Source organism: Aphidius gifuensis, linkage group LG2 (genome assembly GCF_014905175.1).
Source record: "Aphidius gifuensis isolate YNYX2018 linkage group LG2, ASM1490517v1, whole genome shotgun sequence".
Classification (NCBI taxonomy): Eukaryota; Metazoa; Arthropoda; class Insecta; order Hymenoptera; family Braconidae; genus Aphidius; species Aphidius gifuensis.
This window is the reverse complement of record NC_057789.1, coordinates 235,445-258,952: the sequence shown is the minus strand read 5'-3', so window position 1 is coordinate 258,952 and position 23,508 is coordinate 235,445. Positions and strand designations below refer to the sequence as shown.

The 23,508-nt window shown below is 29.2% G+C and overlaps 1 protein-coding gene across 1 annotated transcript; it reads left to right on the top strand.

Annotated features, from left to right (window-relative positions):
* The first annotated feature begins 9,225 nt into the window (after positions 1 to 9,225).
* Positions 9,226 to 23,277, top strand: LOC122848092 (pituitary homeobox homolog Ptx1). The gene is made up of 4 exons (XM_044145922.1): positions 9,226 to 10,709; positions 16,193 to 16,435; positions 16,921 to 17,174; positions 22,486 to 23,277. Exons 1-4 carry the CDS (start codon positions 10,409 to 10,411, stop codon positions 23,275 to 23,277), a joined length of 1,590 nt encoding a protein of 529 aa, XP_044001857.1. The 5' UTR covers positions 9,226 to 10,408.
* The last annotated feature ends 231 nt before the right edge of the window (positions 23,278 to 23,508 follow it).

Here is a 23,508-nt window from a genome sequence, read left to right as displayed (position 1 = left end):
TGTCAGTGAATTTAATTATTTAAAAACTAGTAATGAAAAAAAAAAAATGAAATTTCTGTGAATAATGATAATTTGACAATGTTATCTGATCATGTTGACGAATTAGTTGTTGTCCGGATAGATAAGCAATCTCGCACGCGGATAAATCCCTCGAGACTTTATTTATGCTTGTACACAAAGGTCATCATCGCCATCGCCATCACCATCATTGCTTGACGGAATAATAAAAAAAAAAAAAAAAAGAGATAAGAATGCACTAAAACAAAAAACAACAAAATCATTATATTATTTTTTGACAAGTTGAAATTCTCATATATATTGTTGTTGGTGTTATAAAAAAGGCACGCATTTATTGTCTGAGTCAGTGGGTATATATACATTGAGATTCCCATTACCGTTGGTAATCCGTGTTTGTAATAAACCAGCACCCCGCAATGATGGGATGCTTGTGTAATGTGTATACCCCCCTTCATATCATTCAGAGCCGCATATGCTACTATGGAATATCATTTATGTCTCACCCTGATTTTTTTTTTTTTTTTTTTCGTTTTCTTTTTGAATAAAAACACTATGTATATCTTGTGTGTGCGTGTGTGTATCACTGTTTAACTCCCATCTAAAAATCCTATGCTCTTCCCTATGTCTTTCCCTTTTCGTCGACCCTTCAAACTCATTTTTTTTTTTTTTTATTTTTTGTTTGTCCTGGACACCCTTCATACATACAGCCTTAATCCAGCCATGATTGTGGGGTAGCTTTTTACACACCCTCTATCCACCATCTCGCGATTCTTCACTATACTTGTATTTGTTTTTTTTTTTATATCTTTTTTTTAAACCCCCTGTTTTTCTATCATTACATTATTTTTTATTTATTTTTTTTTTTATAGGAAATGATTGATTTGATTAAATATATATAAACAATGTGTGCATATATTATATTTATGTATAAAAATATATAAAATAAATAATAATAGTTAAAAGATAAAATTCTCCTGGTATCTAAATACCTCTAGATAATAGTCAAGATATATATATAAAAAAAAGGGACGACAATGAGAAAGCTAACCAATTACTTGGCCGACCGCTTTTTATTTGTATTTGATTCTTATTTAATTTACTTTTTATAGCTCTACGCGGTCTGGTGCGACCCCTTTTATCCAATGTTTTTTTTTTTTCTCCTTTTTAACTAACACTGTACACTATGCTGTATTTTTTGTATATAATGAAATTGTGAAATAAGCTCATTTGTAATTTTTATATAAATTTAAAATAATTCAATACAAAATATTTAGTGTTTTTTTTTTTTTTAATATAAAAATAATACTATCGACATATTGTTGTGTAGTATAATAATAAATAAATAATAAAAAATATATATAGATTGACTAGTTTTTTTTTTTGAGGGATTTACAAAGATAGCTGTTGCTATATATTTTGTAAATAAATAGAAATGGCTTTGGATCTGGGTGATTGGTTTGGTTGTGTCGTCGTCTTTGTTTTTATATATTTTATATATATCTTGTATATTTTTCGTTGTTTGTTTTTATATATATATATATATATATTAAGTGTAGCATTGGTTGCGCATTTCATCCTCTCTCTTTCTCTATATATTTTCAAGATTTTCCGCGTGTTTACCTTCATCGAAAGGGATACAATCACTATATCTATATTTTATATTGAAAAAAAAAAAAAATTATTATATACTCTGGTCTATATTATTATTGTTATGTTGAAAAAAAAAAAAGAGGAGGAAAGTGGAAAACGAAAAAGAGACCGAGTCGAGTCGTAGGAAAGACGCGTTGATCCCTCTGGGATGAAGTTGCTATTCCACTGAACTTGTTACGTTATATTTATCAGCACCAAGCAGCAATGCCGTTGGCTATTTTTTTTTATTTTTTTTTTATTATTTTCTTCAATTTTGTCGACAAGAAATAAATAAAATACAAATAAAATGAACAAAACAATTTTTTTTTTTAAATAATAATTTAAGCTTGCATTTTTTTTTTTTCATACTATATATTTATCGAGAATATAGACTTATAGAATTTAATTTTAATAACAATTATTATTTACTTGATAATATTAATATTGTTTATTTATTTTTTGAGTGAAATATAAAATGATGTGAGAGCGTGATCTTGCAAATACAAAAGGGCTTTTGCTGTCTGATTTTCTTGCAGTCACATTGAGATCTCACCCTCTTTGTTTTTTCAAGGGTAAGCCTTAACTGGGCTTATATTTTAATTTTTTTTTTTTTTTTTTTTTTATTTCAAATATTATTATCATTTATTTTTTACTCTGGCACACGTTACTCGTCGAGTGTTTATCGAGTATTTGTATTTGATTTTTTTCTTTTATTTAAAAGCCATTTTAAAATTGAGTCTTTTAAAAAGTATTGTCATGATTTTCATTGTACAAGGGTTTGTAAACATATGTATACAGCCAAGAGAAAAAATTCTAAATTCTCACTGTGAGAACTTGATTTAAAATTTGCAATATTATTATTTCATTTTAAAAAACTTGAGCTTGTTTTTTGCTCCCTATTTACTTCTCTCCAAAATCTTTCCAATGATCAATGAATTGAAGCTAATTTTATTGTCATTTTCTTCAATCACTTGTGCTTTTTTTTATGTATATAATATAAATCCCAAAAACTCTCCATATCAATTGAACTGAAACTAAAAAATAAAAAATGATAAAATGAAAAAATAACGATACAAAATGTTAACATAAAATGTATACAAGATAAAAAAAAAAAAGTAAGATTGGTTAAGTAAAGAGGAAATAGATGTACTGTAGAATATATAATATATAATATTAAACGCACAAGTATGTATGTTGTCGAGCGTGCCAGGGCAGAAGCTGAGAGGATCAAAATTCAGTCCTCCATCTCGTTCAAGAGACGACCAGGAGATTACCTTATTCGAGGGTTCCGCGTGTGTCTCATCATCTCTATACTCTTATTTCTATATAACAACTATATACAAAACTGAGCTTCTTCTCCTACTGCTGCTGCATGCACCACTTAATAATAATAAAAATAATATATAAAATATAATACCAACGCGTGCTCGCAGCTACACCTCCAATGGCATTTCCTTTTTTATTTTTTTATATAAAACTTGTCTGTTTTTTTTATACTATAGATCACTTAAAATAACATAATATATACACGACATCATCATCATCACTATTTTATTATCCGCGCAGTCAGTTAGTATATAAATTTTTTTGTATATATAGGGACAAGTAATCTCAGGGATTATAAAGAGTACTGACTCATTTCTATTTTGATTTTAAAAAATAAAAAAAATATCAAAATACACATATTTAAAATTAAAAAAATATTTAAAAAAACGACAGAAAGCTGCAGCAGCTATATCTCAATGATTTATTTCAATTTTTGTCGATGTCAGTTTTTTTTCTTTTTTTTTTTTTCATTCTAGATTCATATTGATATGCGTGTATATATTTTTAAATATATTTAAAATAATTTATTAAATTTATTTAAAATTATGACACGTGCCTGTGAGCAAACATAATAATTATAAAGTCGAAAAAAAAAACTAGATGGTTAGATAAAGTGGTGTCAATGCGATTGTTGGTGAATCTAATTTGATATACGTTCACATTTATAAATACTTGGTTTATGTCAAATTTGAGTGACGTATCATACTTTCCAAATGAATAACCAATAATGAAAATTATTTATCCATGAAATATATTTGATATCATATCCGGCACATACGTTATAATTATTACGGAAGAGTGACACTCAATGCAGAGAAAAAAATAAAAATAAATAAAAAAAAAAACAAATAAAATAGAGTTTATCTTGAGTTTGATCCCTTTGTTGTTTCTTATCAACGATTATTATTTTATGATGTGATCCATGAAGCCTGTGTGTATATTGATTCAAGGGTGTAATCTTTAATTAAAAAAAAATTATTTTATTGTTTCAAATTTTCATTCTATATACAATTCTACCAAAAAAAAAAAAAAAAAATCTCAATTTAATATGAACATATGAAATTTTGAATATAATAAAAAAATATTAATAATTTTTATAAATTAATAAAAAAATAAAAGATATCAGGTCGTTTGCTTGCGTCTATAGAATTACGACTCAAATGATGATAAGATTTTAATTTTACAAGCCGTCAATCATCACACACGACTCACATTTTATTTACAAATGTATAAACCTATTTTTTATTTATTTATTATTTTTTTTTTTTATATTCTCTACATCAGACACAATTATATTGCCTGTCAAATATATCTCTATTTTTTTTGTATTTTTAATTACATTTTTATGAGTTCAATAAAAAAAAAAAAATGTCTTGATGATGATTTTTTTTTTTAATTTTTATTTTCAATATAATTTATCCATCAATCATTGAATCTATTGAATTGCAAAGAGACACTGAGATGGAAACTAGAATAAGCTTAATTTTGATAAATTACAATTTATATATTTTAAAGAGGGAGAGTCAGTAAATATAATGAGCCAGTTTAAGAATTAACCGCTGTTTGGTTCGCATGCTTAATCATCAAGTACAATTATATGCAAACTAAATTGAAAAAAAAAATAAAATTTTCAACGACTCACTATACATGCGCGATACATGATCTATATAAATTTATATATGAATAATATTATATTGGTGTAATGTGTCTCAGTATAAATATAGTTTGAGGGTTGTTGCGAGGGCGTAGTCGTTTATCATTTCATTCGTCGTGGCCTGGCAAAATGCGGTGTGAGAATATTCATACACAAAACTCACCCCATTTATCCTCCTTTTCCTCTTTTTTTTTTTCTTTTTTTTTCTCATTCCAGTACTCACGTTTTACACAACTCCAGCAGCAATAGCAGCACTCTTGATTCGCGAGGGGGGTGTAAAATGAGGAAAAAACGCGAAACCGTGACCGTTGAGTAGAGCTAAAAAGTAGAAGGGGATGTGATATATGATGCGATGTGCCAAGCACGTGGCTTGTTTCACACCTTACTAACAATCTTTTTTATTTTTTTATTTTTGGTAAAACAAACTTATCTCTATATTTTTTATAGACTTATCTTTATATTTATTTTTTTTTTTTCGTTTATATATATATTTTAATCGTTGTGGTCATGAATAATGTGTGTATGGCCTTGCTATTACCTTTAATAATAATAATAGTAATAGGCCATATGATTTAGCATACACATGTAAGCTTATATAAAATATATATTTATTTATATAATATAATATAGGTTGAGAAAATAATTAATTTGCCATATCATATGCGCATAGTTAAGCTCTTTTGTACTATGGCATATTTATTCAAGGTGCACGTATAGTACATATTATATTTTGCTTGACTACATGATGTAATTAATAATTATTAAATGTACTTGTATTTTTTTCATTTTGTTTTTTGTATAAATAATTTTATTTTTTTTTTGATTTTTAAATTAAAAAAATATACAAAAAATGATAAATTAATCACGTGTATAGTAAATTGACATAAGTGAATTATAAAAAAATAAAAAATAAAATAAATAAACAAAGAAGAATGCAGAGTTTATATTTTTATATATTTTTAAAAAAGATAAGCAGTACAGATGAGTGATTGAGACGTGTATGTATATATATTATAAGAGAAAAATAAAAAAAAAAACAAGAAAAAAGAGAAAGAGGAAAAGAGGTAGAATGTATATATGTGGGTATATAATAAATGAGATAGAGGGTGCATATGGATAGCGTCGTCCGCGACGGCGTCGCAAGCTGCCATATTGGCCGAGTTGAAGGCGCCGCCCCAAAGCCGCGACTCCATTGGTGGTGACGTCACGATGCCGTGAAAGCTCGCGAGTAAAATCAACCAAAAATTATATATCTATATAATATATAGACTTGAGAATGATTTTTATTTTCTGCACTATATATGACATTTTTCTTTGTGCATGTACTTTGTCATATATGTATAAAAAAATAATTGAAACTTCAAAAATATCAAGTGCTTTATTATTATACCAATTTTTTTAACTAGACATTTTGACAATTTGTATTTTTTAAATATTGACTTGTCATTTTAAATTATTAAAAATTTCACATGAAAAAAATTATTTAAAATATAAAATAAAACAAAAAAATGACTGCAATGCGTCATTGTACTGTCATATATATACATCACGTATTGTATTAGCTTTATGTATATGTGTAAATTTATTTTGTATATATCTCTTCATCTTTATACACATATAGATATTTTTATGGCACGTTTGCAAATCAAAAAAATAAAAAAAGCTCTCTATTTGGTCATACGTTTTGTGTAAAACAACAGGCGCCTGCGTAAATGGCACAAAAATTCCAAGGTTTTTTCGTTTGAATTTGACAGTTAAAGATGCTGCAAATAAAAGACAAAGGGAAAAAAAACTTCATTGTGTGTGTAAGCACCTCAACAAAAAAAAAGGAAAAGGTATGTATCTAAATAGATTTTATATATATATAAGAATCTCAAGACATTTTTTGTGATTGAAAATTGATGGACTGGAATCAAGTAAAATCTGCTGGGGGTGATGCCAACGACGAGAGGCGATAGCTCTCTTCATTTATCAAAACTTAAATATATTTATTTTTTATTATTTTTCTCCATTCAAAAAATCTCAATTTTTGTGGTTATTAAAAAAACAAAAATAAAAATTCATTAATATTATTTATTTTAAAAATTATATGCAAATAATAAATTTATTTTTTTTTGTTGATTATAACTAATAAAATAATTTAAAAAATTACTTTCACAAAGTAGTACCAGTCATAGTCAATGTACGAAAACCCTACTCTTTGAAAATCCCTTCTATTCCATAGTTAGGATCCCAAGGGGAATGAAAATTCGCGTGCTCCGCCCAACTCCGCACATATAGACACGTGACCCAGCTTTTTGTTGATATACATATATATATTATCTGTTATTTCATTCTATGTACTATATACATATATTGCGAACTCGTTCCAATTCAAGTTTCTTTTCGTCTAGTTGTCTTTTCAAGCTCTATATTCCCATCACCTTTCTCATTTCATTGGCTTTAGTTGGGTCCTCTTCTTCTTCTTCTTCGTATAGCTACACTTTTTCGACGACTTTATGCCTCATAAAAATGATATAAAATTTGTAAAGACGTAGCACCATCATAACGACCAAACTGCCTGGCCTATGTTGAATTTAGGATAAGGGTCCAACTATACTCAACATCTAGCTTTTTTTCTTGTATATATATTTTGTTTCATCTTTTGTTTTTTTGATTAAATAAAACTCAACAACAACAACAACAAATGAATATATAAAAAAATATTGCAGTTTTTATGTACTTGAATTATTATGATCATTTTTTAAAAAGTACATAGACGTATATATGTATTTGATGTAGGAAGCACTATGTTATTTGATGCTGATTGGCAGTTTTTTTTTTTTTATTATTTCCATACATAAAATCATGAAATGCCTCGAAATAATAGAGTGTAAAATATATTATACATGAATTTTTATTCGACATGAAAATAACAAAAAAGTAAAAGCATACTAAATTTTTTTTTTTTTTTAGCACCTATATAAAAAAAACTATTTAGTTATTTTTTAAATTATCGAAAAAACATAAATCATTATTGTTAGGAGGAATATTTTTTCAAAACAATGAGCAATAGATGATATATATAAACACAATATTATTATTTGTTGACTGTCATAATCTGCAGTCATCAATGATCGTCATCTATATAAAATAGAATATAGAAAAAAAAATAACACAAGTACCTGGTGTATAGTTGAAGGCACTTATGAAAACACATGTATGTACAACACTAATAATTGTTTGTGTTATCTATATAGATACTGTATGACAGTCTCATATTTCCTTAGCTATATATCTGATCGAGTACTTGGTCGGCATCATCAATCGATTCATAAATATATAAACAATTTGTTTTTAATTATGACAACTTGGATCATCATACGACAGAGCATCTAGTTTACCAATTTATTTTGAGTCTTATAAACTCATCGAGTTTGGCTCGATATGCATTTAAAAGTTTTGAAAATATATATATACCTATATACTAAACTCATCAACTGATTTATGAATATATATTATAAAAAGATTACAAGTTGACTTGACTTGACTTGACTCGACTCGATCAGGTAGATATTTTATTTTTTTTATTATTTTTTATTATTGTTATTATTATTATGTAGTTGCTGTTGAAAAATCAACACTTCCCCACTATAATCAGAATTTCCCTCTCTTATCATGTGAAATTTTACCAACACTCGTTCACCAACAAAGCTCAATAAACGCCCTCGCAATACTGTGGGCGTGGCTACTTTGTCATTTGTCTTTTGCCAACGTGCTACTGTGTGTTTTTTTTTATTTTTTATTTTTTTATATTTTTTTTGTTCTTATTTTAAACAGAGCATCTTCCTTCTTCATGTGTAAAACCTCTTTCAGGCAACAGAAAGTAACATCTACCCTACAGTTGACGTATGTACTACCCCCGAGTGCTTTTATTCTATAGCCATACCATCTCAACCACTACCATACCATACTGCTTCACTATACATTTTTTTACCTTTTTTTTTTTTTTTGTTTATTTTTATTTATTTTTATTATATACCTCTTTTCATTGTACATACATATATGCAGTGTATATGAAAAAGGCATTTTATTCTTTCCAATTTTCTCTGTTGTACTTACATTTGACGAATTTTTTTTTTTTATTATACCACCTATATATTTGTAATTTATGGTTTGTTTTTTATTTTTAATATCATAATAAATTTACCTCATCAGACAGATAGAGATATACATCATCATCATCATCATCATCATGACAACAAACATTAAAATTTCTACTCTGTATATAAATAAATAAATAAATAAATTTATAATTATTTTTTATATTACAATGATGATGATTATGATGATATGCATTTGAACTTGGATTTTTCAGGTAAATAAATATCAAAAAAAAAAAAAAAACTGTGATGACTGGTAAAATAAAATGTGATATGATACAGCAAGAGAGAACGAGAGAGAGAGTACAAGTACATGGTTACATTTCTCTATCTCTCTTTGTATAAATGGGAGGGGCAATAAAGTGGTCCACAACGAGTGGGAGATAAATATGATAGTAGTAGGGATATAAAATAAATGTTGGGGATAGAATATAGGAGTTGAGAGTATCGCGCAGAGTCTCAAACATGCTGCAAGTAGGGGTCTTGTTGAGTTTGTGCTTTTGGCAGTGTATAGTATAGTATAAAAGTAGTATTATCCAACAACGTTTTCGTGGATAGAAGATGATTTTAGTTGGTATATTGTGTATATATATATATATTGACAAGAAAGAGACAAAATAAAATATATATACATATAGGATACCACAGCTCTATCGAAGATACAAGAGGGGGATGTTAAAGTTATCAAAGCTAGGGTTGGAAAATAGGATAGACGCAGCAGTCAGACAGTCAAGCAGCCAGCCTGGCCGCCCGGCAACTAACCAACCAACCAACCAACCAACCATCCATCCAACCAACCAACCAAGCATCCAAGAAAGCAAGCAGCCAGATCGTCTAGCTAGTGCAGTTACAAACCAAGACCACTAGATCCATACGGCTTACCCGACTTAGAGACTTAAGCCGACAGGCAGTCCGAAAAGCTCAACTTAAGCGCCGCTGACTTAGCTACCAACAAAACCACGGCTACTACAACTACAACTACCCAAAAAAGCCTTGCATTATTTTATTCTATTAAATTCAATTATTGTTTTCTACTTATTTTCAATTTTCAACAAACCAAAGGCAGTCAGTGTTAAATAACTATTCACATGCAGTGACAAAGGATATATTTATTTTATATAAATAATAATAATAATGTGATTAAAGTGTGTGTAAAGATATTATTAAATAAAACTGTGTTTGTGTCAACAGTCAGTGAAACTCGACAATAATAAATATTTATTTATCGACAACAATATAAAATTACATTGCAAATAAATTCATGAAGAACAGTGCCTCATCTTGGAATTTATTTTACTTTTTTTTTTGTTATTATCTTTTTGAAAAAATTATATTATAATATTCCGTGTATTGAAATATAGTGCAAGGCATATTAATGTATGTATATGTGTGGATTGATGGAAATATTTAACAGTGAAGAGTTCGGTAAATTATTTTGAATATAACATTTCAATAAACAAAAAAAAAAGACAACAAAGTGGCTGGACGGAAACCTTCCATTATCAATTTTGAAGCAATATTAATTATAATAGAAAAAAAAAAAAAAAAAATAGTGATAATAGCTAAATAAATAAATTGAAAAAAAATAATTTGTGAACAAGTGTTAAAAAAAGTCGGCACCACGTTAACCTTTTACAGCATGGAGCGCGGCGGGGGCGGGGGAAGCCTCGAACTCGCCGCCGGCGGAGGTGGTGTTGGAGGTGGTGGTGGTGGTGGTGGTGGTAATTCAGATATTTGTCTTCAAGATCTTGTATCAAATTCAAGTGGTCTTCAACATTATCAACATGCTGCTGCCGCTGCATCAATGGTTGGACTTCACAATGATCATCTACAAAATGCCATGCATCATCATGATGTTCATGGTAATTCACATCATGACAACTCGATGCTCCACAATCCCACTCATCAATTGTCACATGAACCTCTTGAAAAGCTCAAATGTAAGTCAATCTGCAATTCAAGTTTGATTTGTTTTTTTGTTGATTATTAAAAAACAAAAGTTATATTTATATAAAGACGCTTGATTTATATTTAAAGACATTTCATGTTTTTTTTCTTATCAACTTTTTTGTTGTACGTTATCTTTTTGTTTGACATGTTTTTATGGTATTTGAATTTTGTCGCTGAGAAAAAATCTCTTCCGGCGGCGGCTCATGCGATCATGACAATAGTCATGAAAATGTCTTGTAATATTCTACTTAATTTTTTTCACTTTACAATTAATGTTTTTAAAAATTTAATCATTAACTGAACACTGCGATATAATTACTCAATCATTTCCATAAAAAAAAAACTTGTAATAAATTTTTTTCAACTGTAATTTTATGTCTTCACATGAAAAACGAAAAAAATCTCTGATCATAATTTGTGACACTAAAAAACATTGACATCATAAAACAATAATTTTTTTGTGACTTGACAAAAAAAATAATGACAAACTTAACAAGTAATTTCTAGTCAATTTGACCAAATAAAATTTGCAAAGTAAATTTTTCTATAATTTTAAATCGACAAGTAAAAAATAATAAAAATTGTTTTAAAATATTTAGTCTCCATACAATGAAATTAATGTAAATAAAATTTCCACTTTTATTCGCAATTACTATTATTTTTTTTATTACTACTACAACTCTTACTACTATTATTATTATATTTTTTTTTTCATCTTGAGCGTCGCCACCTGTTTTGTGATTCATTAACTCACGGGCTTATGGGGGATAAGGTAGACTTACCCGGGGCTCGAACCCGACAGCATGGTTAAACTAAAATCACCCAATCTTATTTCAATGTTTTTTCACTTATATATAATACATATATAAACTGATGCACCTATATATAGTTCACCAGCTGTACTATATATCTAAATAATTTTTATACATTACTGACATATTACAATAATTGCGCGAATTGTTAAAATATATATAGTTTTTTAATTATACAAAACGAATGGTAATTACATTCTTGAATGAACACAGCCAGTATAATTAATTGGGGCTTTAAGTTGACGATCAACGACGTCGTATAGTTACGATAAGAGTCGAAAAATTGAATGTCTTTTTTAAGTTAATTTTTAAGCAAGAAATTGAAAATTTTCTGCTCGATAAAATTGTCATTAAAATATCTATACATTAAGGATAAATGGAAAAAAAAAAAAAAAAGAAAATAAATTCACTTTATATTATTCTTTTATAAATACAAAGTGTGATTGACTGTCAACTGGCCAGTCAATATATTTACCCCTTTGAAAAAAAAATCTCTTATAAATTATAATGCAGGGATAGTTTAATCGATCAAGGCATATCCCAATATTTATCCAATGCTGGTTTAGCCATACGGTATGATGTCCGATGAATTATAATGCCAAAATAGTTAGTATTTTATTATAATCGTCAGTTGACATCAGGGTTGAATGCTTATATTGGCAGATGCGCCCAAAGTCAACCCCTTTATTCTTTTTTCTAATGGTGTTGACAAATTGCTTTGGTTATATGTACAGTATAAATGTATTTAAGTCTCTTGGGGGGCATATATTGGACCACGTAGATTTATTTATTTTATTTTTTTCTTTTCTTTTTATTTATTTTTGATGCCACAAAATTGCAAACAAATACTCTAATTTATAGTTGAAGTGCGAGGGCAACTCTTGCAGTCAAAATCTTATCCACATATAATCCAAGTTTTCAAATTTAATCTTGTATCGTGATTACTTTTTAAGTATTATATAAATAAATAAATTAATATATCTTGTTTTTACAATAAAAATATATATTTTTGAAATTCCATCAGGGTGGGCTCATTTAATTTTACGACAAATTGATATTAATGGACAAGTGGGTGTTGTTTTAAAAAATTTCCGGTTTCCGGATATACAAGTCACGCCTCTAAGCCACATATTTTTATAAGCAATATCAATCTGTCAAACATATATATACAATATAAATTTTTATGGCTAAAGTTTAAAAAATAAAAACAGACCACCGGATGACGAGGTCAATTTAATGCATCGATTTAAATTATATATACATGATAGACGAGCTAAGGTAAAATTACTTGGGCGGTCCAACAATAGGCTATATACTCTATAGCATCACTTTCGACTTAGGTGGCCTGTCGAGATTTTCCAACGGATCAACATAGAAATGAACTGATTTCCTTCCCATTATCTCAGCTGTCCTGAATGTGTCACATTTTGCTTTCCATTATATATATATATATCTACATCTACTTGACTTTTTTATATTTTATTATTATGGTATATATATAGGTATATATACTGCACGTTAGGGGATCTATATATTATTATTAGTATATTTTATAAAAAAATATATATATATATTGGATGGCAAGTGCGCGCGTGACTCTTTGTGAGAAAATATAAGAAAAAGAAATTTTGATTTTTTACACATATATAAATTTGAAAATCTTCAAGATATACTTTCAACTTGCGTGTGAACGTCATCGTCACCCTCGATGAAATTTTTTTCCTTATTTCTTTTCTTTTTTTTTTTGATATTTTATTTGTCAGCTTTTATATGTCTATATACTAACAACTTATTCAAGGGAAACGCCTTTTTTGCCCTAAATACGTGAGACATCTTGAATTACGTGCGGTGAGTTTATTTCACAGTCAAGTTGAAACTAAACAAATTGTCTCAGACGTGAGTTTTGTTTTGTTTTTTATTTTTTTAAAATATTGATGACATTTAAAAATCATTCTAATTTCCTATATCGTTAGGAAACAATTGACTTTTTTTATGCGGTTTTTCAGTGGCTTAATATTTACATTAAGTATTTTTTTTATTTTTTATTTTTTTTTTCAACAAATAAATATCTTCGTCTTCTAATTTGAGAATTTTTATTTTACACTCATGTCGTCCGTCGGGAGATTTTATATATCATTTGTTTTCAGTATTTAAGCCTTCACACATGTCAAAAAAAAATCTTATAAATTACACGTCGCACATCAAAGTTTTATTTTTTTCTTTGCTTTTTCTTGTCTGGACAACATAATAATTTAAAAAATAAATATTTTTGCAAATCACGACAGTCGGAAACTCAAATGATAATGAGATTAACAATGTTAATATTTATATGAATATTAATTATTTCTTTTCAAGGTTTTTTTTTATTTTTTAAACAGTCTCGAAATGAAAATTCATTTAATGCGTCAAATAAGTTTATCAAACTCAGGTATATATCATTTATTTTTCCTATGGTTTTATTTACTTTTTAAAAATATATTTAAATATAAATAAATAAATATAGATCGTTAGTGTGACTTTTGAAAAAAAATATAAATAAAAAATAATATAACGAGATATAGATTGTCTAATAAATAAACGACTTCCTTAGGAAACTTGGGATTAAAAGTTTATGTGGATATATATATTTGTGGCATTCCTATTTTAATAATATATATTTAAATTATCAATAGATTTAAACCACCCCATTTTCATTTTATAAATATCTTTTTTTAATCATTATGTTTTAATGGAAATATTAACAAGTTATTTCTTTGATAAAATTTTGTCTCAATGAATTCATTTCGATCAACTTGATATAATAAATCAAAGAAATCATTTTACCTTAATATGTATATCAATCAAATAAATTAAATAAATAATTTTTTCTATTCTAAAAATTTGCCAAAATATGTTGGCCCCAAAAAATAAAATAAAAAAGAAAATATATGTCGTGGGATTCTCCAGCAATGTCCACAGCTGTCTTGGATCTTTAGGCAAACTAACCCACAGTTGACCCTCAATATACATATACATATATATATAATATATATTCATTCCATGCATATGTATATGACCCTCTTCATCATTGAGTTATACCACGACGATACGCCCCACTAACCACCCACCAAAATTTTATTTTTTTTCATTTTATTTTTCATCACTCGTTTATTCTTTGTATTCATGCACATGGAAAATTTTCACACTGTATAATAATGCCTATATGATGACGCACAATTCATGCATCATATAATAATTTTTTTATTGTACCCAAAATACATATTAATGTATATATATCGGGCAAGATGATCAATTATGTCAATGACACTTGATTCTTTAAATTCCATAAACGTTTGTGTTAAAAAATTAAATAAAAATACTATATAATTTTTATTCATTTATTTTGTGGTAATAATAATATATACCATGCAGTTTGTAGTAAATAGACTACTTGAATAAAAAAAAGAAAAATAGTTATCGCGTGCACAGCCGCTCGTAAAATCCATGGGGATTAGCGGCGCTAATATATCCCGTAAGCAAAAAACGTTTTGGAGCAGCTGAGATATATTCATTGGTGTGTCTCTTCTTTAGCCGTTATGTCTGTTCTTGTTCTTGTGTCGCGTACTATGACACTGTCAGACAAGAGAAACCCAAGACACATCCGTGTGGTTTGTCTTTGGTATAAAATAACTTCAAGTCCGACCAAGAAAAGTCATAAATTTCTGAATTACAACCTGTCACACTTTTCTTACCCATCTTTTCTTTTTTTTTATTTTTTTCTTCCAAGAAGAATTGGGGAGGAGAAATTACATAAAGCTAATTTTTAAATTTATTACAGGGACTCTAGACTTTTAAGAAAATGTTATTTGACACTCCATTTTTAAGTGTTTTTTTTTTTACTTTTTTTTTTAGAAAGCAATCGATATTATATGAATTTCTTCTTCGAAGTGTGAAAAAGCTTTAAGCAGTAGCTGGACAATGTTTGACATGATATTTTACGTGAAATTTATATTTGAAAAATTTTTTTTTCTCAACCAAAAGCATCTATATCCATCCAGCTGCATACGGCCCAAGCATTTTATCATATCATGTTAACACATTTTTTTTCTTTTTCATTTCTACATATGTAAAAATGACTAATGACTCGTGACTAATGAATTATGATTATTTCATGGATATAATAATTATAATCAAATAAATTATAATTTATGTATATAGGTATACGATATTGAATTCATCACAGATATAACAAGATTTGTAACAAATTCTCTAGTGGTTTCTTTTTTTTTTTTTTTTTTTTTCGACTTACATTATAAAATTTCATGAGTGTTTCATGGCTCGACCGGAACTGCGATACTACTACTCAAATAACAAAATGAGAAGAAGATATAAAAGTTATCCCAGAGGGATTCGAGGTCCTTTGCTTTGTTTGTTTTACTTTTATCCACACACACACACACATTTTACATGTAGACTTTTGTGTTTACACGTGTTTGAAAAAGGGCCAATATAAACTACTAAATAATTTTCCACTTTTATATGTAAATAACATAATTCTGTTTTTTTATTTACATAATAATTTATATTTAAAATATTTTACCTCAGCGTATATAAAAACATTTTGAATATTATATAATGAAAAACATTTATATATATTAATTAATTTAAATTAAATTTTACAGTGTGGGCACAAAATGATTTTCGAGACGAAACAAACAATGGCCTGGCAAGGCTAGATTCATCTGGTCATGGTGGACACACACCTGGAAGTACGCCAAGTACACCTGGTGCAACTCCAGTGACACCTCTCACAGGGTTTACAACAACAACAACAACACAATCACGCAATAGAAATAACAACAATAACAACAACAACAACAATAACAACAACAATAATAATAACCAAAGAACAGATATAAGAAAAGGTAAATTTAATTTAATTAAATAATACCGCAATTCACTAGTATATTTATCAGTCAGACTCTCGAGACATACTAAAATATTATTTGACGATTAATTTCAACATTAATTTGATGGTGTTGGACTGTTGGTTGTGATTTTGTGCATGCGGTATATTTGGGTGTACTTGAAAAGTGCAGATTTTTATCGATTAAAATAAATAAATATAATCTTGATTAAGATATTGTATAGTTTATACCGACACTATCACAATTAAAATAGGACAACATATTGGTCGCATATAAAAAATAATATTTCATGTATAAATGTAAGAGTGATAGCGGCATTCTTTTGTGGATAATATTTAATCAATCATGCAGCTGTCGACTGTAATATTTATTTTTCATGATAATATATATATTATACTAAACGATTAAATAAGACAAGCAAAAAAGAAAAAACACATTTATGCAAAAAATTAATAGACAAGAAATCATGTGAATTTTTTCAGGAATTCGAGCACCGACGGAAGTTAAACAAGAACTTCGTAGTGGCAATGATGGTGTATCACCAAGTGGAGTTATTGGTGTTGATGCTAATGACAAAGATGGTGGTAAAAATAAACGACAAAGACGTCAAAGAACTCATTTTACATCACAACAACTTCAAGAGCTTGAATCAACATTTTCAAGAAATCGATATCCTGATATGGCAACTAGAGAAGAAATAGCAATGTGGACAAATTTATCTGAAGCACGAGTTAGGGTAAGTCAATATATAATCTCTCAAATATAATAATATGTATTAACGCATATAATATTAATTTACGATTAAAAAAAAATTTAGTATACTACATAATCATAATTAGATAGATAGATAGCTATCAACTACCAAGAGACGATTGAGTCTTGAAGGGGTCTTGTTGTTATTCTAGGCACAAAGCCAGGCATTGATATATATCCAATTCCAAAATCAACAAAATATATTTCTTTTTTTGATATACATTTTGTAGTTGCATTCAATATACAAAGAAAAAAAAATGAAACTAGTAAATTAAATATATATTTTTTTATAAACTTTGATAGATTATTTTTTGTTTTTTACTACTCTATGTATATGGTTTTCATCGATGATATGAAAATAAATAAAATAATCCAAGTATCGAAATAAATTTACAGCGCAGTATAAAACATTGAATTGGCTAAACTAGAAAAGGTCCAGCCATGTGAGGCTTTGCACCAGTAAGCTTCACATGAATTTATAGATTTTGTGGTGCAGCACACAATGTCAAGCTAGCTCTCTGATGCCAGTTTAGTTTCAATATATGTATATGTACACTACACTATTGTTATGATGATAGTGCAATACTATATTTCCAATATGTGTTTGCTTTGCAATAGATTATCTCTACAAACCAAAATGCTAAAAGTTGCTATATACTGCTACACTGCCACACATTCAATGCAAGGCATATATTTTTCAAAAAAATAAAATAAAATAAAAACCATCAGTGCATCAGAGCTTGGAAACTCGTGTTCACCGATTCTCTCTCTCTGTATTTTATACATCCACCTATATACATACAATGTGACCACAAAGTCGTACTTCATTCGCTAGCTCGGCAGTATAGCAACGGTGGCTTTTGTTACGAGTAGAAACGTACTACGTTCAAAAGGATTACTTGGGCCAACTGCAAACCGAGCTCTCTTTCATGCCACCACTATATGTGTATATATATATATGTGGATGCTATACTATTGCATTGGGATTTATGGAAGAGTCGGAAAACGAAAATCCACTTCATATCATCATTCGCGTTACCACAAGAAAAATAAAAAAAGCAAACATTCAATAATTTATATGGTTCAGTTAAACTTGAACAATTTAAAAATATTATTATTATTATTATTATTATTATTATTCTCTTTGTTATATACATACAGCTATTATGATTGAGTTGCGAATAAAAATATATATTTAAAATGCGAATCATCAATTGGAATATGTAAATGTCATGATGAATGAAGCATCAATGTATATGAGTGTATATACCCAACCACGCAACTACCACCAACATCAACGTGTATTATTATAGCTTGGTTATCTGCAAAAGGACAGACGTATGTTTAGTTGATGGCGGTGTGTGGTGTCGCTGTACAAGATAATCCGTTGGTGATTAAGACCATAAATCCATCGGCGGATTAGTATATATTGTTGCTTTTGCTTTTCCATTGTATAAATATATCTATTGCGCACGTGTAACCTGAAAATGCTCTCGTTACATATATAAATATACATACTATCTGCACATTTCGATGGTTAGTTGGCTGATCGTTGCATTACTGTATTTTTATAATTTATTTTTAAACTGTATAATAGTTATTGTCATCGAATAAGCCTGCACATATGTATAGTTGTAGATATATAACTATTATTACTTATTAGCATAGATGCAATTTTGATAGCCAAGATGTTGTACATATATATTTTTAATAAAAATAAAAAAATATAAAAAACAACAAGAGAATCTCGTTTGTATCGAGAGTCTCAGTGAATGAGCATTAAAAATCACGTGTTTCGCTTGAGCTCATAATCTCATATAATCTTTTGCAAAGTTGTTAATACTCGCGGGGCTTATGCCTGTTAATTTAATATCCATACAGGTGTGCCAACATTGAATATTTGAATCCCACTACTGCTGCAACATCCAGCATGGTCAAATGGCCAGCCAGTTGTGCATTTTATCCATATACATACATACATATATATGCAATGCAACCTCAACGCCATGCCATTATAAAAAAAAATAAAAAAAAAATAATATAAAGTACCTGAAAAAACCATTAAACTCATTTGTAAATTGTTTTTTTATTTTTTTTTGTTTTCCTCGTGAATCTACTGTATGTGTTTTCAAGTATAGACAATTACGGTTTCAATAAAAAAGAAAAATAATAATAATAATATATGTATAATAACAAACAATTTATCAATAGAACAAAGTTTAGTGTAAATATTTTGGCAAGTACGTGATTTTTGGCTAAAAGGCTTATAAAAGACACAAGTGTATTTACTTGAATGATCTCGGAATTCACGGCCAATTACAAATAAGGGTCGTTGCAAAGACCAAATCCCGCGGGATCATTTAGGATCAGTGTATATATATAATATAGAAACGAGCTTTGGCGAGCACGATGTCGTTGATGATGGTGACATAAACTCCATTTGACTCACATTTATGTCCGTGTGTGTGGGTGTGTGTGGATATACACACTTGACCTATTATTGTTTTTTTTTTTAATTTTAATCTGCAGTTTAAAGTAATCACATGCACAGGCTCATTAGTCATCATCTAACTTTTATTTTTTAAGTAACAACAACAATTGACTCGATAAAAAAATATTCAGTAAATAAATCTACTTTTTATGTACATGCTTTTTTGTGTGTTGCAAAATAAATTTGTTTTTTTTTTTACTTGGCACAATCCTCCGTCGGTGCAGAGACTCAAAACGTGCTTATTTTTGCTTGATCCATCTCGACGCGCTCAATATATATAAATATGTACAGTAAGATTTATGAAGACGTCTTTGCAGTGTCGAGTTCAAAATATTTTAAAAAATAAAACATCTTCATTTAGCAACAGCTGATTGTGTGTTTATTTTTCACCAAATATTTATATATGTATATGACAGAAATATAATTAGAGATCTTAATATGATAAAAGTCCATTATCTTTAAGAACAAAATTATAAAAGAAAAAGAAAAAAATATAAAGGTGCAAAAAATCCTTGTGAAAAGCTCAGGATATCCGGTATATTCTTGAAAATTTATTTTTAATGAAGTGTATAGGAATGTCATACTTTGCCATAAAAGAGAAAAAAAAAAAAAAATTAATTTTTCAGCTGGAAAATGGATATCATCTCATACATATTATGTCTATGTACATGGATCCATTTTTGCAACTAAAAAGTCTTGATATAAAAATTGGCAAATATATAGGTAAAAAGATTTGCGAATATAATATACAATGAGATGGAAAATTTTTTTTTTCTCAAAAACACAAAGAAAAATCAAGATGGAAAAAAAAGTAGTGAGTGGATCGTATGTGGTGGTGGTTATTTTTTTTTATTTCAGTTACTGTGTAGATGGGCATACGTTTAAAGGGCAAAAAAAGTAGACATTGGTATGGTAGATAATATAATGATGGCGTCGCTGGGTAAGGGAGAGGAGGCGGGGCTACGAGGGGATCAATATTATCCTCCTCCACCTACTACTCCTCTTCTTCTTCCTCTTGTATCTGTGCTGGGGGGCCAGCAACGACCTGCCACCCACATACCCACACACACACATATAGACAGATAGATATAGCATATAGCAAAGACTTTCACATCCCTATGCGCGCATCCAGTGATTCGATGTCTTTATTTTTTTGTCAAACAACTCTATTTTTTATTTCATAATAATATATATGTGGATGAAGCTTGAGTATTTTACACTCTAATGCACTTCTTAATTTACTAGAGATATTCTGATTATTGTTGGCTTGAAGAAATCATTAGTTTTTAAAAGTGCCCTTTCTGAAATTTAGTAGTGAAAAGCAAAATGAATTTGAATTGCAATCGAAGAAAGAAAAAACTATAAATTGAAAAGTTATCGAACAAAAGTAGAGTAATTTAAAGAAAAATCAAAAAATCTTTGTCCAACCGTCATCTGATGTTACTCTGAATTTTTTTCTCTGATTCGCTTCGATTGGTATTGTTTTTTTTTTTCGATTCTAATATCGAAAAAATCGGGCAAAAAACAGAGTTAATCGGAAAAAGTATTTTCACTATATGTCAAATCACCGCATCACAATTTATATATATGTATATAGTGGTACTGCAGGACATGATCTATATATATGATATGCCAATGTTGAAGGAAATAAACGGGGGTGGAGTGATTGATGAGACGCCTGGTCGAGGTCTCATTACAGTTATATAAGCTTCCGTAGATTGAGCTGTGCAGAGGCTTATAGTGCGGGCGTGTGGCAAACTGCTACTGGATAGAAAAAAAAAAAAGAAAAAAGAAAAAATAGAGACAGAGAGGCAAGTTGTGATTTGATGAGGTTTTATTGCTCGCATGACGCCACGGGTGGCCATTGTTCCTGTGGTGTAATAGTATTTGACCGCTGAGAAAAAAAAAACCATATAAATATATAAATGTATACTTATATGAAAAACAATTTATCTATGAGATTTTTGACTTTTCCCCTCGTTTTATTTTGCCAAACCTTTTTTGATTTTATTGGAATATGATTAAGCACATATATCACTGTTTGATGACTAATGAATTATTTAAATTTATTAACAAAATAAATCAGAATGTTAATATAATTAAAATTGCATTTTTCATTGAAATGAAACACGTGCACTTTTGCCCCCATATTATATTTGAAAGTTAATTCATCAAGTTTAGTATAAAATGAACGGCCATCGTGAAATTTTGCGATGCCGTTAAAGTTTATGGGCGCGGTCTTGGCATGTACAGCGAAACCTTATACAGCGCAATAACCCAAGCAGCTAGCTATACTACCAAGCTTTCCAAGAGTAGAGAGAGGTTTATTGATTCTATAGAACTTGCCAAAACACATAACAACATCTTCTTCTTCTCAATAATACACATAAAACAAACAAAACCAAAGCAAAAAAAATATATTTTATTTCTATACAATAAAATAACTTGAAAGTATTTAGTTTTTTTTTTTCATATTAATCGAGAGGAAAATTTACCCTTGCGTATATTATCAATGTGATTCTTGTCGCGCCTTTTAGCCTTCCCTCCACAAGATTCCAAAGAGCCATTCATCTTTGTTGGTATATAAAATACATTCCCCTATTCTGCAAGAACTTGAACGGCAAAACTGAAAGCTCTTTTCTTCCGCTGGTTGCTTTAACAGTTACGCGAGACTGACGTGTATCTAAGCGCAACCAAGCGTATAATTGCTATAGTCCTATATATATAGTTATTCACCTTAATTCATCACCAACAATTCGCAGACAATGTATTTTATTGCTTTACTTTTTTTTTGCTGTTACAGGTATGGTTTAAAAATCGTCGAGCAAAATGGCGAAAACGTGAAAGAAATGCAGCAAATGCAGCAGCCGCAGCAGCAGCTGAATTTAAAACAAATTTTGGCACAGCAGGATTAAATAGTTTTATTGGTAGAGCGGATGTTGATGCAATGTATAGTTCATACAGTTCATACAATAATTGGGCAACAAAAGTACCATCACCATTGAGTAGTAAAAGTTTTCCTTGGGTTAATCATCTTGGTGCTGTGGTACCAGCTGCATCACATCATCATCATCACAGTCAAGTTGCACCTGTAAATTGTTTTAATACATCAACATCAGTAGCAGCAAGTCATGTTGGTGGTATGTCAATGTCTGTCAGTCAAGCAGCAACATCAATGCTACCAGGTATGGGTTCTGGTTTAGGAATGGCTGGTTCACCAGTTGCAGCATCAAGTGCAGCATGTCCATATGCAGCACCAGCAGCACCACATCCATATGGACCACCAGTATATACAACACATCATTCACGAACAAATGGAGCACCAGAATCATGCACTGTTATGAACAGTAGTCTTGCAACATTGAGACTCAAAGCAAAACAACACACAAGTGAATATGGCTCAGCAAGTTCATTTAGTACTGGTGTTACAACAGCAACTGGTGGTGGTAGTATTAGTCCAGTTAGTTCAAGAGCTTCATCTGGTGGTGGTGGTAATGGTTTAAGTGCTTGTCAATATGCAATTGGTTCAAATTCAGGCAATCCACATTCACCTGGTGCAACTGAACACAATGGTTCAGTAAGAGCCCAAGTTTGAGATGACGTGGGGGCTGCATCCAGCCCCCACCAATCTGTCACTATTACTAATAATCCCAACAACAATTCTAATAATAACAATAACAATAATACAAATAATAATAATAATAATAGTAATACCAATAATAGTAATAATAATAACAACAATAGTAGTGGTGGCAGTTTAAATAGTCAGACAGATCCAACAAATCAAATTGGTATAAATGAGTGACCCAGGTCTAGATCCGCTGTT